This window comes from Ictidomys tridecemlineatus, chromosome 1 (genome assembly GCF_052094955.1).
Source record: "Ictidomys tridecemlineatus isolate mIctTri1 chromosome 1, mIctTri1.hap1, whole genome shotgun sequence".
Classification (NCBI taxonomy): Eukaryota; Metazoa; Chordata; class Mammalia; order Rodentia; family Sciuridae; genus Ictidomys; species Ictidomys tridecemlineatus.
The window spans coordinates 226,292,522-226,310,810 of record NC_135477.1 but is presented as its reverse complement, the minus strand read 5'-3'; the positions used below and the strand labels follow the sequence as shown (position 1 = coordinate 226,310,810).

The following is an 18,289-nucleotide window of genomic DNA, read 5'->3' as shown; positions in this document are numbered from 1 at the left end:
TTTTAAAAATGAAGGGTGTGGTGAATTATCTAGCTAAAGGGCAACATATGTTCAGCTGAGTGTATGAATTGTAACATTAATTATGGTTAGAGCATGGAGAGAAATACAAAGGGGCATGCGCAATCACTGCCTGTCCACTGCCTGTCCCCATTTAGTCAGCATTTTTCTAACCTATACTACAGAAAGGTATATAGTATAATATTGTCCATAGATACACATACATATATATATATGTATATATATATACATATATATAGAGAGAGAGATGTATATATATATATATAACTTTTCAAAAATTTTTATATATTATAGTTATACATAATATTGGGGATTTTGTTGAAGTAACCATACATGCATGGAATATAATTAGCTCCCTTTCAATCCCCAGTGTTTTCTCTTTCCTCCCCTCCTCCCTCCCCTTGTTCCTTTTCCTCGACTCCACTGGTCTTCCTTCTATTTATTTATTTAAAATTTTTTTCATGGTACTTTATACATTCACATAATGCTGGAATTCACTGTGTTATATTCATATGTACATATATACACAGCAAAATTTGGTCAATTTCATTCTGTAGTTCCTCCCTTTACCTGTCCTGCCTCCTTACCCTTCTATTTCCTTCCTCTATTCCCTGGATATCCCTTCATATAAAATTTTTGAACTATGATAGAACATGAAGCATGATAAGACTATCTATCAGCTTCATGCATTTTGAAACATGTTTTTCTGTGGATTCAAAATAAGATTTTTAATAATTTATTATTCAAGATAGAAACTAAAAATAAATGAAAGCTGTGGGATTGTCTTGAAGAATCCTCAAAATATCAAAACATTGTCCTTTCTTACTTTAACCATTTTAGCTCATTATATTTTTGATAGCCAGAAATAGATTTGTTAGTGTGAACACAATTAATTCAACTTACTAACTAGTTGATGAAGATATAAGAGATAAAACAAAATACCTTCTCTTGATACTGCCTCCTTGAAGAATCCAAAGACTGGATTAATGCTGTGGCATGACCAACAAACATGGCGTAGCAGGTGGCCCCTACAATCATGCTCAGCATGGTGATCCAGAGGTCTGACATGCTGACTGGGGCTTGGGCTCCATACCCAATGCATAGCATGTGGCTCATAGCTTTGAAGAGTGCATATGAATACTGCTTTCCCCAAGAATCATTCTGGAATATGCGGGAAAAAAAGGAGAAAGAAGAAGCCATTAGAATAGTAGAAGGAAAAGTGAGTGGGACCTGTACACAGAGGAATTACACAAGAGCAAGTACAGGGGGAAATCTTTATAATCTAATATTTACAGAAACACTCCTCACTGCCAATCAAGTGACTTGATGTTTTTCAAATGTTGCTTAATACAATGAAACAGAATTAGTCCACTCTTAATACATGTACATCTAATCAGTTTTTAGTTTACTGTTTTTAAAACTAAAATTCTTTGGGGGATAATGATTTAAGTATCTCATAACAATACCAAGAATGATGATGGACTTGTTTTAATGTGTTGAGAAAACCTGATCATTCTTTAGTAATGTACTTGGAAGTTGAAAAATGCAGCAGGTGGGCATGAAGCATATAGGCCCAATTGTAGGAATTTTCATCAAAACTATGCTTTTCATATTTTAAAAGTCTAAAGTGTTATATGTGTGGTGTATTTAATCCTTTTATCTTTTTAAATAAAAAACAAACATTTTTGAAATGTAGTTCTTATAAATGGAAACTTCTTTGATGTTTGATCTCAAAGCAGTATATATAAGAATTCAAAGGTTAGGTTGAAAATGAATGATCTTGTTGAATATTTATGAAACAAAATAAAATTTAAAAGGTAAAAATCATCTTGGCAAACATCTCGCAGAGGGGAAGCTGATTCCCAAGATTAGTTATTAGTTGTAATTTCTGATGTCTTAAAATTATCAAAGAATTTAACATTATCAAGAAAGATGGCAGGAACAACATTAATCAAAGTAGAGGGTCCTTCTGAGACTGAGGCCCTAGACAACTGGTCACACACCCAGAAAGTCATCCCTGCCTTTGTCAAATTAACTCTTACGTCACCATAAAAATTTAAAGTTATTTTTAAAATATTTTGAAAAATATAGATGTTGGGCTGGGGTTGTGGCCCAGTGGCAGAGCACTTGCCTAGCATGTATGAAGCACTAGTCTCAATTCTCAGCACTGTATATAAATAAATAAAGATCCATTGACAACCAAAAAATATATATATATTTTAAAAAAGGATATTTTGCCTCATTGTTTTGAATGAGGTTTTAAAAAACTCAAAATTATCGATTTTAAAAAATTAAATATGATAAGGTGTAAAAGTCCAAACTTATAAACTGTGGAACACGAGGCTAGCAGCAAATAAATTGCCCCATTAGTTAAAAGAATTAAGGTTCTTAAAGTGACATTCATGGTGACTTTCTTACAAAATAAAGTCATGCTGTTATATTAAATTAACCCCACATACATACAAAAAAACATAGAGTATACACATAAAAGTATAAAAAAATTATTTTTAAGGCTAGAAATGTATCTGTTTATATGTTATAAGATACTATATAGATAGAATAATGAACCCATGCAGAGATTTTTATTTGGGAGAATGAATCCTAAAACTTTTTCATACATGAAAATACACAAGTATTCTCAAGAAAATACAAAATGTTCCCAAAATTCGAAATGCTCCATGAATAAGAAATCGAGTATTCAACAAAGAAATGCATTCTACAAAAATCTCAAGTGTTCCTGTTATTTTAAATGACAGATTTAAATTCATGAAATTCAACTCAGACCAATATTCTAAAATTGAATTCATTACAAACCATATTACTAAATGAACAAAGGAATTACACCCTATAATAAAATATAAATGAAACTTGATTCATTTCTTAGTGACTAAAAACTTTTTTGTACTCCCACATTGCTCAAGCCTTCACTTGTAAACAGCAACTGCCATCCTCTACATGATGACCTTGTGTGCCTGCACCTACTCATAGATCAGGGCAAGGACCACATCTCACTGGTCACATTACATAATCTGGTGGAAGTATTCAACACTTTTGTTGTTGCTGAGTGAAAGGGAGAATAAATAGATTTTGACAATGATGTTAAATCTAATGTAAGGTGACTTATTTCACACAAGGGGATAAAGAAGCCATATTGCTAGGGCATCTTGACATTTTAGATGATACACAGATAAAATAGACATGGTTTAAAAGCCTAATGGGGGTTCAGTGGAAATGGAGCTTTAATTGTATTTTTATTATTTATTCCTTGATTTTCAGAAGAGGAAGGTTGTGGAGGGATGTCAGAAAAATTTAAGTAAATTTCCCAAAGTAATAATGATATATAGTAGCCAGAAACTTTCACATAAGCAATTACAACTTTTTAAACTTTTCTCCTTAGGTGTGAATATGCATATACAAGTGCATACTCAAGTGGGTCTAGTTATATGTATAGTACATGGGCAATTTTTTCATTATGTTTTAACCTTATCTTATGCTTTCATTCCATCTACAATTGCCCAAAAATAAGACATGGATTTATCTGTAACATTCACAATGCACATACAATCAAACACACACAGTCACACACACACACACATGCATATACGTAGACACATTTAAACACATATTGGTTTATTCTACAAAAATGGATAGTATTTTTTGAATGAATCCTAAATACGTGAAAACACACAAGTGTTCTCAAGAAAATAAGCAAGCTTGCCAAAATTTGAAATGCTCCATGAACAAAAAATGGAGTATTCAATGAAGAAAGAAATATATTCTACAAAATCTTATAATATAATATATAATATGATCATAACTATATATTAGAAATTGGGGGAAATAATATTTTCATATTGCTTTTATTACAAAAAAAATCCTTCAAATTAATCTGCTATTCATACAAGTGTGAATAGTTTGCTTCTGATCATACTATAACTAACTTGCCAATGATGTCCAGTTTTGCTATTTTAAACTATAATAAAAAGTATCCATATATTCAGTTTTATTTAAAAAATCAGATTTTTGAGAAATGTGTTTGTTGGTTTAAAGAGAAAAGCTTTCCATTTAATTTTATAATGTATTTGCCAAACTGATTAGAAAGGCTAAAACTTTTCTAAAATCAGTTTGTGAAAATAAAGTGTAAACCCTCCTACAGTAAAAACTAGTCATTCTTTGTTATTTTATTTTCATTTCCCTGACTAGATAATCTGAAAAGTTATTCATATAATTTCTAGCTAGATTTTCTCATCTATAATGAAATTCTTATTTTTCTTCATTGAATTCTAACTCTTTGAAGATCTAATATCAACCCTTTAGATCACAGTGACATAAATGCTTATTCTTAATTTATCATTTGCCTGCTAAATCTTTTGCTATCATTTACAAAGCAGACATTTTGATTACTTAATGTTGGAAAAGTAAGTCTGTAATTTCCTCAAGCACTGCTGGGTTTCTATACTGGTTAAAATGATCTCCCTAATCTGAGATCATTCATGTGCCTTAATTTTTGAGATTGTTTATTTTTACATTTATTTTTTCTTATATATGGAAAAAGAACATATTTTCTTTCATTATAAAAGGATTATCCCTTGTGCTGATGCACAACCTTTAATGAACTTCTCATTATCATAGACATAAAAAGTATCTCCTTATAGAAGACGATATAGGCAAAATATTTCAACACACAGATATGGGCAAGGATTTTTTGGACAAGACTTCAAGAGTATATATAAACAAAACCAAAAATTTTTAAATGAGATTACATCAAACTGAAAAGCATCTGCACAGCAAAAGAAAAAATAGAGAAAGGGAGAAAAAGAGAAATATTTGCAAAATATGTATCTAACAAATGGTTGATATCCAAAATATATAAGGAAGACTATATACTTGATAGCATAAATAAATAAATATCCATGTTAAAAACCGGGCAAAAAATTTAAATACACATTTCTCAAAAAAAGACATAAAAGTGGTTGGCAGGAGCCTGAATAAATGCTCAATATAATTTACCATCAGGGAAATTTAAATAAAAATCACAATAAGGTATCACTTTTCTTCATTAAGAATGGCTATTATCAAAAAAGACTGAAAGATTGTAATCTTTAATCCTGGAAAAAATGTGAACAGAAGGAAACACTTGCACACTATTGGTGGAAATGTAAATTAGTAAATTCATTATGAGAAACAGCAAGTTTCCCTCAAAATATTAAAATAGAACTGACATATGATCTATCAATTTCGCTACTGACTGTGTATCTAAAGGAAATGAAATAAGTATGTCTGATAGTCATCTGTATTCCTGTGTTCATTATTCACAGTAGCCAAGAAATGAAAAGAACCCAAGTGTCCTTAACTAATGAATGGATAAAGAAAGTGTTGAACCTATGTATAACTGGATACTATTCATCCATGAAAAAGTCTGAGTCCTCTCGTTTGTGACAATTGTTGGAAATGGAGATTAGTATGTTAAGTGAAATAAGCCAGACACAGAAAGTCAAGTGCAGCATGATCTCACTCCTATGTGGAACCTGAAAAACATTGATCTCATAGAAGTTGAATGTGAGACTGGGGAGATTGGGGAGGTGGCAGAGGTTGATCAATGAGTACTAAGTTAGAGTTAGATGGGAGTAAGAGGTCCTGGTGTTCCATGGCACAGTAGGGTGACCGTAGATAATAATAATGTACTCTATAATTCAAAGAGAAGATTTTGAAACCTTTCACCACAAATGATAAAGTATTGAGGAATAAATATTTTAACCCAATTTAAACATTGCACAAAATATACATGTGTCAAAACATGAAATGGTGCCAGCCTTAATACATATAATTATTATGATGTTATGTAATAGTTAAAAAGTAAATTTAAAAATCCTTTATTCTCTAGTGTCTCTGTATACATTGGTACTTATTTCTGAATTAAATATGTATGCTTCAGTGATCTATTTGACTATGTCTGTGCTAATAACATTTGCTTTTAATTAGTGGCATTATCATTTATTTTAAAATCATGTAAAACAAGGAGCCCTTTTCAATTCTAATCCCTTCCAATTCTTCACATAGTGCAATGAAACTTGAACAACACCCTATAGTAAAGCAGGTAAAAGTCAGATACAATCTGCTGGATATGGTTCAACTTCCAGTGTCTTAGAACTAAAGAAAAGAAAAATATGCAATAATTTAATGTATTGTATATATGTATAAATATACATTCACACATATACATGCACACACATTAGTGAGTAAAACTGTTTCATTTATATCACATATATATATATATATACACACACCTTATATTTAAAAAATTTTTTAGTTGTAAATGGACACAATACCTTCATTTATTATTTATTTATTTATGTTTATGTGATGGTGAGGATGGAACGCAGTGCCTCACATGTGCTAGGCAAATGCTCTACTACTGAGCAATAACCCCAGTAGAAGATTGTAAAGCAGCCTAACAAATAATATGTTTTGTTGGATTTCATGACCTGTTGAACTTAATATAAAACATTAGCAATGTATTTTTAAGTATATTAGGAGGTAGTGAGTTATTTCTCTCCAATTCACATGATAGAAGTTTCTTAGTTCTTCAATTCATATTTTATTTTTTGAGAAAAATATCTCAAATTATTGAAATGCCATGATTCTTAGGAATAGTACCTCTTTCAAAACTCAGTTATATATTCATATATACTTTTCAGTTGGAGAAATTTACTTATGTTTCTCATATTTAGTGCTATGATATGTATACAAGCATTTGCCATCCACCCTTGGTATTATAAGAACATTGAAATGACTTTAAACAGTAATATGTAGTTATTGAACTACTAGATTATTATTTCCATAAAGATTGATTTCTAATTATTTTAAGAGTTTGTTCTTCTCTTTTCCTGGGTCAATTAACCCTCAAGATCTAAGTGTACTTTTTCTGGCTTTAATAATGATGATAAAATGCAACATTCTCAATAACTAGAATTATAAATTAAAATTTAATGATGCATAATGTCATGCATATTTTTTCTTATACTTACTTTAATTTTGTACATTACCTTAAAATAAAAACTAAGCAAACACACACATATCTCACACACACACACACACACACACACACACATATATATATATATACATATATATATATATATATATATTTTCTTTTTTTTTTGGTACTAGGGATTGAAGTGGAGGGTGGGGGGTGGTACTTATCCAGTAAGCCACATCTGCAGCTCATTTCTTTTTTCTTTTTATTTTGAGACAGAATCTCACTAAGTTGCTCAGAACATAAGTTGCTGAGGGTGGCTTTGAACTTGCGATTCTCCTGCCTCAGCTTCCTAAGCCTCTGGGATTATAAGTATGTACCACTGTTCTGAGCCATTATTTTTAAACTTGTCTCGTCCATTAACCCAAACTTTTTATATTAAGACCATTAGTACTACTTATAAAATGATCCTCAAATCAGGCATTATTTCAGCACTTTAAGTGTGATTTTTCATTTATAAAAAGCTTTCCAAGAAAATCAAAATATTTTCATGGGGCCTCTCTTTGTATAACAAATATATGCAAATATAAGCAATTATATTTAAATGTATTTATACATATAAATATCACTAAATATCATATATATATATATACACACACACACACACACATACATACACATAGTATATGTATACAAAAAGATACAGCAGAAGAAATAAGCATATTCCTACACAGGCATTATTATATCATGTCTTTGCTATCCTGAACAGTCTGGAAACCTAACCCAATATTGTTATTACATGTTGGTAATGCAAAGTTTAGAAAAATTAAGAGATTTCCTTAAGGTCATATATTTGTAGGTACCAAAGCTGGAATTCAATCACAAGTTCATCTTATCCACATAATAATCTTTCTCTGTTCCAATCATCATAGCCATTTATTTCATAACCATTTATATGAATAAAAGTCAAGATAACTGTAATGCAGAATTTTGAAACCTTTTCATAATATGACCATATCACAGAAATTCCTCAAATTATGTTTTATGTCAACAAATCAAAGCAAACTACTGCTATTTCTTAAGAAAATTTAGAGAAAAGTTATCTAAGGTTTTCATCATAGTACTCTTAGAGAAAATCCCAGAATAAGTTTGAATCCAATCAAGACAGTTTGGCCATACGCTTGTCCTTCATTCTTACATTTCAATGTTGGTCAAGAATCCTCACTGAGTTTTCTTCCTTTTCACCTGTCCCCAAAGACTGGAATGGAGCATACTACCAGTTACCTAATACAAAAGTTTCTCTGGAAGAATCCTTGCTGAGGATCTATACTCCTAAATATGGAAAGTACCAGTAGCAAAAGGCAGGTTCAATATGAAACATTAATTGATTCTGTGTGCTCTCATTCAACATCTGGATCAAGGAAAATGAGCAAGGATGTCATATTTCCTGTGTGTTGTTATTTAATATGCACCTTTCATTAATTTTATGGGGTAGAGCCAAGAAGGTTTATACTGATGATCCTCAAATTAGTGGGTCATCTCTTTCAATGGTATTCTAAAACAATGACCTTTCATTGTTTTCCTGAATTTGCTACTTGTCTGAGGCACTTGCCAGCAGAGATGAGAAACAGAAGTGCATCACTTTCAAAAAAATGATCCAATAATCATTTTTGTAGGGTAGACTGATAATGGATTCTGAGAAAGTTTAAATTGTAAAGGATTTGGGAAAATTTTTACTCTACCTTTTTCATTGTTTTACTCTGCTGATTTGAGGTTTGCATATACTGGTTGTGTCACTATGTTTGTATAAATGTCAAAATATAATCTACTGTCATGTATAACTAAAGAGAACAAATTAAAAAATAATAATAACATCATTCAAAAAAATCTATGGAAACCAAAGTGAAATTACAGTGAACACGAAGAACCATAATTCTTCTTCTAGGTTCAAATTTCTGTTCTTAACAAGCAGAAGCCCCTGATTCATAAAAGAAACAGAAAAGTTAAGAATGGTTTTTTTTTTCATCTAAGTATAATCCTTTAATGTTTAGTATTTGTTATTAGATCAAAATTGTTAAATATGCACTTTTGTCTTTTACATGGTAACATATGTTATTAATAAGTCATTAGATTTTCTGTCTAAATAATTTAATGGGTAAGTCAATTTATATGAAAGATGGTAAAATGTTGAAAAAAATTTTAGCTTTTTATGAGGCTTAAGTTAGAGATAATCTAAAACTCTGTAAGTAACAGGACTCATAAATAATAAGCTTTCTGTTTTCTACCAAAAATAGTTCTGTATATTAAGCAATAAATTTATTAATGGTGCATGTGCATGTGTGTGTTTGAATTTAGCAAATATATTTATAGTACTTTCTGCTACCAGGTAAAATTTTAACCTTTTTATAAATGTACAAATCAAGAAAATGCTATTAACTTCTGATGTTCAGAAACAGACATAACTAAAATACAGAAATTTTAAGCCACAAGTAAAAATGAACTTATATGATTATAAGAAGCTTATTTAACTTTTTTTGCTAAGTTATAAAGAGCTTCTCTGTTATCACAAATAGCACTCTCTGACCTATTTCAGATTCTGAAATTTTACCTTTGTCATGTCATAATTTTCTCTTAATTTTTAATCTATTCATGTCTTTTGATGGTTTAGTTCCAAGTTCTGTAACCTTTCATTGTTTTCCAGAATTTGCTACTTGTCTGGGGCTCTCACCAGCAGAGATGAGAAACAGCAGTGCATCACTTTCAAAATATTGACCCAATAATCATTTTTATAGGGTAGACTGCTAATGGATTCACAGAAAGTTGGAATTATAAAGGATCTGGGAAAATTATTATTCTACCCTTTTCATGAGCAAACCCAATTTCAGAATTTCCTGATTAAAAGATGAAAATATACAAAATATAAAAATTTATGCAAATAAATAAAACTACATACACTTACATATATAAACATACCCAATTTTATTTTATTTAATATGTATGAAATGATGCATCTTAAAGTCATGGAAAATAACAAGTCATTTTTCCAAGATCTTACCTGGTTTGTCTATGAATTGAAAAACAAACTACATGCTTGCAGGTATTATTTCCATTATATTTGCATAATCATAATAATGGCCATAACACCATCAATGACAATAACATTGAATATGCTTTATACGGATCTCTTGCATGAGAATCTTTTTAGATTTGGTGATTTTTCACAGTAACCTGTGATTGCTCAAATGGCCTTCATTATCTTTGTATTGCAGATGATGATAAAGTTCAGTTTCAGTAACTTGTCTATGGCCTCATAGTAGGTAGCAATATGTCTCCACTGGATTTCTGGCCTGATGATTGCAGAAATGTAGCTATTTATTTATTTATACTGGGGATTGAACTCAGGGGCACATAATCACTGAGTCACATCCCCAAGTCTTTTTTGTATTTTTACTTAGAGGCAGACTCACTAAGTTCCTTATGGTCTTGCTAAGTTGCTGAGGCTGCTTTGAACACTCAATCCTTCTGCCTCAGTATACCAAGCCACTGGGAATACAGGCATGCATGCCATGATATCTGATGACATGTGGCCTTTTAAGCTACATCTTAATAATTGCTATCTTGTTCGCTTGCTCATTATGGGTATTTAAGAAGAAAAGTCAATCATGGTCTCCATCCTGAAAGTGAAAGTGAAAGTTAAACTATTATTATAGTATGTCAGAGTAAAATAAAATGCTCACTATGATCTGTCCTGTCCTACATTGTTGTCTAGTCTTCCATTTTCTAGCACATATACTCCTGAGATCTCTAGTTAGTTAAATTATATATAAAACCGTTCCCCTATGCAAAATTTATTACAATCACAGTTTGAAAAATGATCAGTTAAAATTATTGCATTACTTTAGAAAAATATATTAAAAGTCATCTATTTATAGATAAGTACTAATTATACATATCAGCAACAATGCAATTTACTTAATTCTAAAGACATGACTGTAAATTGGCATAAAAACAAAACCTTGAATTACAAGTAATGCTAGAACTTGGTGTATTGATCATGCAATCTAACAAGATAAGCCTAGGAAATCTTCTGCTGTGTAAGGCTCTGTAAAAAGGCAGAAAGTATTGAGCACTTACAGCTATTTTTAGAAACCTAACTCCAAACCTAAACCTCTAATCCTGTGATACGTAGTCAATGTATTCCTAGTAGGTAAGGCTTCTATGTCAAATTTATTCCTCTGATAGAATATTCTGTTTTGATTTCTAAATCCTCATAAGCCTTATACAAATGTAAGTTGTATAATGTATTGACTCCTTGATCTCTTGTACAACTTCACAGAAAATTCAAATACTTAAAGTAGTACTTAAAAGAGGCAAAACACAACTTCTTAGATCAACAGAATCAATCCAAATACTCTTTTACTAATACTTAGAAAGGTTAAGTCTCTAGAATCTCAGTTGTCTCTGATAAATCAATCCTCCCTGCACATTTGAGTCTGTGTGTGTGCAGCATGTGTGAATGCATACATGAGAAAAAGGCAGAGACAGATATCTTTTAAAGGCTCAGATGATCTTCTCTCAGAAATATCCTTGAATCTATATGGAAACTGATTTGGAAATTTGTAGGGAACAGAAGCACAGAAAGAAGATTATTTGAAACAAAATCTGTTTCATTGTCTTTCTCCTTTAAAAAAAACAAAAAAACAAACTTCTGCCTTTTGTTCTACCAGCAGATATATAATATATAATTCCTATTTCTGATGAGTTCCTTTTGATTCTCTTAAATCACAACAAAAATACATGGACAATTGTTAGTTTGATAGATACAGTTCCATGATATTACAAACCAGAAAAAAATAATGAGAGCAGGTACCCACTGAATGTTAGAGCATTTCATTTGAAATCATGCTAATGAGGATATTCTAACTATTTTCTTATGACACAGAGAAGAAAATTAAGGTAATTTTATTTTTTAAAAAAGAAACCTTTCACTGCACTTCTGATGGTTAAAATAAATGAAAGGAAGCCAACTAATATTATACTCCACTTATGAGGCATCTGTTTTCAGGGATGGAGAAGAAATGGAAAAGATGATCAAATGGACACAAAAGTGGAGTATCCCTAAATCCTTCCACAAAATCTTATCTGCTTCCAGTTCTGATGTTACCTGATGCCAACATCTCCCACATTTTTACCACTTTGGCTAAGAGGAATAAAAATCAGTGTTTGATGAAGGGAACACACTACTTAATGTTAATTCCCGTAGAAGAATGAACTGTAACATCTTAATGAGACAGAATGCCAAGTCTGCCACAAATACCAAAGATTAACCTTTGGAATGCATCCGTACAGGTCATAAATGTGTCTTGTTTTGACTTCCTCCTGTGTGGAAGGAAGCGGCAGTATGGCTCACTGGCAAAGCTAGTGAGTGCCTTAATAATTAACAGCATGTATTTCTCAGTCAGCAGGGACTGCTCAGGAAAAGAAGTAAACATTCAAAACTTAATGATTTCTCCTGTGCATCATTTCTATGACTCATGTTAGATTTTTCCCAAGCTTGTTCTAAAATGATATATCTGCTCCAGTGATTCAATCATCTTCCATTCCCATGTTTCTCTAGGTATTATTGACACAGGTTAATACATTTATTTGTGTGTGTTGGAGTGTGACTGTGTATGCAGGTCCACCTCAGAATGGCCTAGAAGAGGAAAGGTATAGTGATATCCTTTGCATGCAACCAACCAACGTTCTGATGCCAGTTCTGTCAATAGCAGAGGAAGAATCAGAAATAAACTTCAGGGAGACATATCCTCTCATACTGAAGAAGAGGGTTCAGAGAGGAATACCCAATTCTTCAACCAGAGAAAATTAAGACAAAAATCACTACTTAGAAACCTCTCCCAAATATTCTTTAAAGAGGCTTGAACTTACCTTTATTGAATCTCTCTTTTAAAAATGTCAACGACAATGTCTATGGAAGGTCACTATTTAAGTATCCACATATTAACATTAAGTCAGTACCCAAATATCTTCCTGCCACGGAGCGGAGTTTCCATGGATGACCCCCTCAGGGTCCAGGGCTGTCACTCTGGACGTTGGAACTGGGTAAACACATGGTAACCCAGAATGAGGACGGAATGAGGAACACCCCAAGATAAACATTTCAGAGGGGGAATAAAGTAGGATTGAATGACATAAAATTGAAAGCAAATGACAAAGGTAGGACCTATCAATTGAAAGGATATAGGATCAGAGTACATAACAGGGTGTGCAGGCAGAGGGTTGTGGTTTCAGGATGCCTTTGGCTTGCCTTTGTCTACCATTAGAAATAAAATATGTGATTAAAATTGGAACTAGTTCAAAGAGGGTTTAATCTTAATCCTTTCTTTATTATGATGAAATAATATGCTAGATTAATGAGGAGTCACACTTGAACATTGCCAAAGGATGAAATATCAGATAGATAGATACAGTTCCATCCTAGGAATAAAGGCATTGACAGAAACAAAGCAGAAAATGTCAAACTGCAAGAGAGCAAATTACAGTATTGAACAACTAAACAGCGTGTGCTTCCGTTTTATCACCCAAATACCACATAGCCATCAGAGTAGCAGACTTGAAAGTACATAATTACCACAAAACAACCAGTCAAACATACACAGACAACAACAACAGCAAAGAACCTTTTTTTGTCCACTCTCTTTATCATCCAAGTTTCCATTCCCTGCCTGGTGTGTAGCTCCAGGCAGTTTTAGAGTATACTTGATTTTAGGCCATATTAGGCCCTACTTTCAGTTACTTGTATTATCAGGTGTTTACACTAGGGAAAATGACTTGGCATCTTTAATAGCAGTGCTTTCTTTTGGTGTATTTCTTCCCAGATCGTTACCCCTAATAACTCCAAGGCCAGCCCTTGTCCTTCTTCACTTTTGCTCAAATGAAATTATGCTTCTGTGGTCAACCCTGAAGCATGGCTAGATATTATCACCTTGTCATGTCTTGTAAGCAGTGGTTGACACTAACCTGAGCCATCTGTTCTTGTACCTTGGACTTTGGTTCTGCTTTTTCATTTCTAGAATCATTCAAGGCCTCTTTAACTGTTTATTTTACCTTGTACTTGAATAGAAAAAAAAATATTTAATTCTTCATCCAAGAAACAAATGGTTTATTTTATTAAATTTCCTTGTCTAGATTCCTACAATATTTTTATCACAAATCACAGTAATTTATGGCCTCCAGTTTAACTCTCTTTCAGTCCAGATTTTAGAGCAATTGACAACAGATCCAATCATACAATCCCATACTTAAAGTTTTCTCATAGCCTTAAGAGTAAGTCAGTTCTAAAATGGAGCTCACGAGAATCTGGCTGTAGTGATGCCCTGGCCTCTCTCTTCAGAAATACTCTTTAACTTCCCAGTCTTTGTACTAAAACCCAAGATTGTTCTCTTACCATCCTAACCTACTACCAATTCCCTAAACAAGTCAATTCGCTGTGCTCCATGCTTTCATATAGGTAGGTTTCTCTTAATACGCTTTCTGGTTCCCTTGCTCTTTGCCATGCCACTAATATTACTCTTTCAAAATGCAGCCCATTTGGGGACTTTCTCAGAGATCTGACTTCATTTCTCCACTTCGGCCCTCTCATCTTGATGCAGCTTCCCATTTGTATGGGCCCAGCCCTTGTGTTCCCATTTATCACTTGAGTGCATCATACCACACATTTATCTTCACTTGCAAAACAAAAGCTACCTAAGAGCAGAGGCCAAAACTAACCACATACATCCAACAGAGTGGTTGATAGTGAAAACTATAAAACACATTTAACTATCTTAATAACAGTATTATTCTCTTCTATAATGTTACCAAAGTTACCTTGAATTATGTTTGAGGTCAGAAAGTCAGATACCTTCACCTGAACCACAAAAGAAACCAAGATTTCTTATTAAGATTCACGGTATTTTCACTGTGTAAAAATACATCAGTATTGAACCCAGAACCTTGTGTATGCTTTTGCATTTTTGCGCATAGTACAATTATAAACAACTAAGCATATATTTAAATACTGTATAAAATTTAAATAATACAAAATAGCTCAAGTTTATTATTCCTTTTATGATAATAAAAAGATTCATTTTTTTGCACTCAAAGAGTTCAAAGAGTTAAATTTGGAAACACCATTGTAATAATACAAATATTATTCATTACATATTTTCTCAGGCAACAAAGACAGAATGCATATCCAATATACATTAACTGATAAGTTGCCTAATAGCAGTTCCTTGTGGTTCTCTGAACAAAAGGTAAAAAATCTAGCATTCACATCAGAAGCAAAAAGTTTGGACTATTACTCAAATATAAAGATGTAATTAGACTAATGAAAAAGTGCTCATAAATATGGTAAGAAATGGATGCATGGTCTGTATATAAACATGCATTTTTATTTATATGATATGGTTATTCAGCTTCAACTGACTTTTGTACATATTACAAATAGCAAGACAGAACTACTTTTTACTTTCCAAAATACATTAATTAGATGGATTGCACTCAATATGCTCCAATTTTCTCTTTTAGACTAGAGAATAAAAGTGGCAGAAGTTTCCCCATTTAAGAATAACTCACAAAATTTTGGTGTATGTCATCAAAGCATATCCTTTCCCTTAGTGTACCTCAAACAAATTAAGAAAGACCTAAGGCAATGAAAGCATTTCAAAACTTTTCCATTCTTACATCTCAAAATAGCTTACTGACCAGTCTTAGAATTTTCTGGGCTTCCCAAAATCATCACCCAGGTACAGACAAGATAATAGGATGGATTTATTCATGGTGCTGGGGATTGAACCCAGGGCCTTGTGTATGCCAGGTAGGGACTCTATCAACTGAGCTATATCCCCAACCACAAAAGGACATATTTAAATACACCAATATTTCACTGTGGGCTGGGTTTGTAGCTCAGTGGCAGCACTACAATCAATCAATAAAGTTTCATTGTGCTTTGCAACAAACCTGAACTATGGTATAAGACACAAAACTCAGTATTAATGAGAACAATAACATATATTTTTCATACTTCAGTGTCAAGCATGTAATGTTCAGGCATTAAATATTAGTAAATTGACTATCATTTAGTTGTACATCTCTAGGTATTCAAGCACATAAACAAATGGTCACTACTAATTTTCATTTGTTCACTATGTTAACATTCCTATAATATTTAAAATCTAAAAAAATTAAAAAGTTCCCTGAGAAGCTATTTTTATTAGTATTTGATACTAAATTAGGTCAAGGTCAGCGTTAGTGTTCAAATCTATATTTGTTTTTACACGGTCCTATAGAATTTGACCTTAAACTACTATTTTGTCATGCCATATCTATTACAGAAAAAGTGATCATGTTATATCCAGTTTCATTTCTAAAATAAATGCAAGGTCATTGCCTTCAGCAGGTGTCTGGAAAGGATATAGTATAATATTTTTAATTGTGGCACCCAGCACAAAACCGAATTGTTCAAGCCTTTAGAAAATACGCAAACAAAAATAAATAAAATAACAGGTTATACATAGTTGGTTATGATCGATTTAATTTGGTCAAGCAGATAAAAACAGCTTCCTTAAATCATAGCTACCCAGGGTCTCATTAGTGTGCGAGGGAAAAAAAATAGCAAGGTCATACTCAAGGTGTATGACTTCATGGTGGAAAATTTCAATCCTCCAAACACTTCCCAGAAAAGAAACTAAAAGCTAGAGGAGCAACACTGTCAGGCAGATTTCAAAATCTCATTTGGACCAGTAGATAAATATGAAGAGAGAAAAAAGTTTAAATTCTAAATATATTGAGGTATATATATATTTTACAAAGTAAGGTTGACAAGGTTGGAGGGGGCATGGAATGTGTCTTAATAGGATGGCACAGAGAATTATCACTGCACAAGTTTGAACCCAGGAAAAGTGGGCACCTCGAAATTCTCAATTAGTAGTTTTATGTGAGTTATATCTTAGGAAAACAAATCAACAAAAACTATGAATTGATATTATGAATGGATACAAATGCAGTTTTTTATTTATCTTTTAATCTTGGCTTGCCATATTCAGAGTAAGAGAAAAAAATGATTAGAATATACTCTTGTCAAAATGCAGAGGTAAGAAAATATATTCATAAAACTTTATTTATTGAATAACACATACAAACATAAGGATTAAACATATGGATGCCTCCAGTTATATGTGCTTCTGTCAGTTTCTATTGACCTTTCTTGAGAAAAAAAAATCACCTATCACAGAGCTCATCTGAGCTACAAAATAATGTTGATAGCATTAATGGACTTCTAATCTATTTAATATTGTTTTACATGCAGCTTTTAATACCAAGTAATCTGATCTTTTCTAAATGACATTTTGGTAGGAAAAAGGCCATATGCTTAGGCTGGCAAACCCATGAGGAAAATAATAGCACATTTTCCTTTAGAATCTAATGCTGATAAATCAACATAACTGTCAACAGCTGGGTCCTAATATTAACACAGATGTGGGAAAGGAAAGCAAACACAACTGTGGAAATGGAAGCAACACTATGCTTAAGGATATCCACCATCTGGGAATTGCTTCTTTGAGCATAAGATATAAATCTGCAAGCCAGTTTGGCTGTGGAAATTTCTAATACTTCCTGTAAGAATATTTTATTTTAATTTGGAGATTTGTATATAATTCTGTGTGCCATGAACATTACCCAACCCAGGGGAATTACCCAAGCACAATTACACAGTTTTCACAATTGCATTGGAGTGACTTATCTTTATCACAGAATACTAGGAAATTTATAGTGATTTCCATGAAGTCCTTTTGCATATGTATCACTCTGTACTAAAAAGCACCAAGGACAAAGAATTTGGTGCTTTGACCAGGCATCTTCCAGGACACTTTCAGGAACTTGGGATGAACTCTGAGGAAACTCAGACTGAAATCCCCTATGACAAGGTACTCATCTATTTTGTTAAACAAACCTAAAGAATTTTGAACAGGTGTAGATCTATGGCACAACTACTAAGATGGGACAGTATCATGGGAACTGAGGAACAGTTTGCAAAGTAGCCTTTTATGTATTTCTTGCAGGCAGCTAATGGGAGGTCCTTCAGATGCAGGGAAACAGTGCTTCAGAACAGAGACTCAAATCCTCAAAGCCTGGTTAAGGGGAGAGAAAAACAACAAACATGTGACTCAGAACCCAGAGGAGCACTATCCAGGATGCCATGGCAATCCAGACTCAGAAGAACTCTAAGAGATTGGACTAAGTAGGTGAGTG

The 18,289-nt window shown here is 32.5% G+C and overlaps 1 protein-coding gene across 1 annotated transcript in view; it reads right to left on the bottom strand.

The window, feature by feature from the left end:
* Hcn1 (hyperpolarization activated cyclic nucleotide gated potassium channel 1) overlaps positions 1-18,289 on the bottom strand; it is a 369,751-nt gene that overhangs the window by 120,777 nt on the left and 230,685 nt on the right. The window contains exon 4 of the mRNA XM_005319677.3: positions 961-1,179. Within this exon, the coding sequence (XP_005319734.3) occupies positions 961-1,179 (219 nt within the window). The remainder of the gene's footprint in view (positions 1-960; positions 1,180-18,289) is intronic.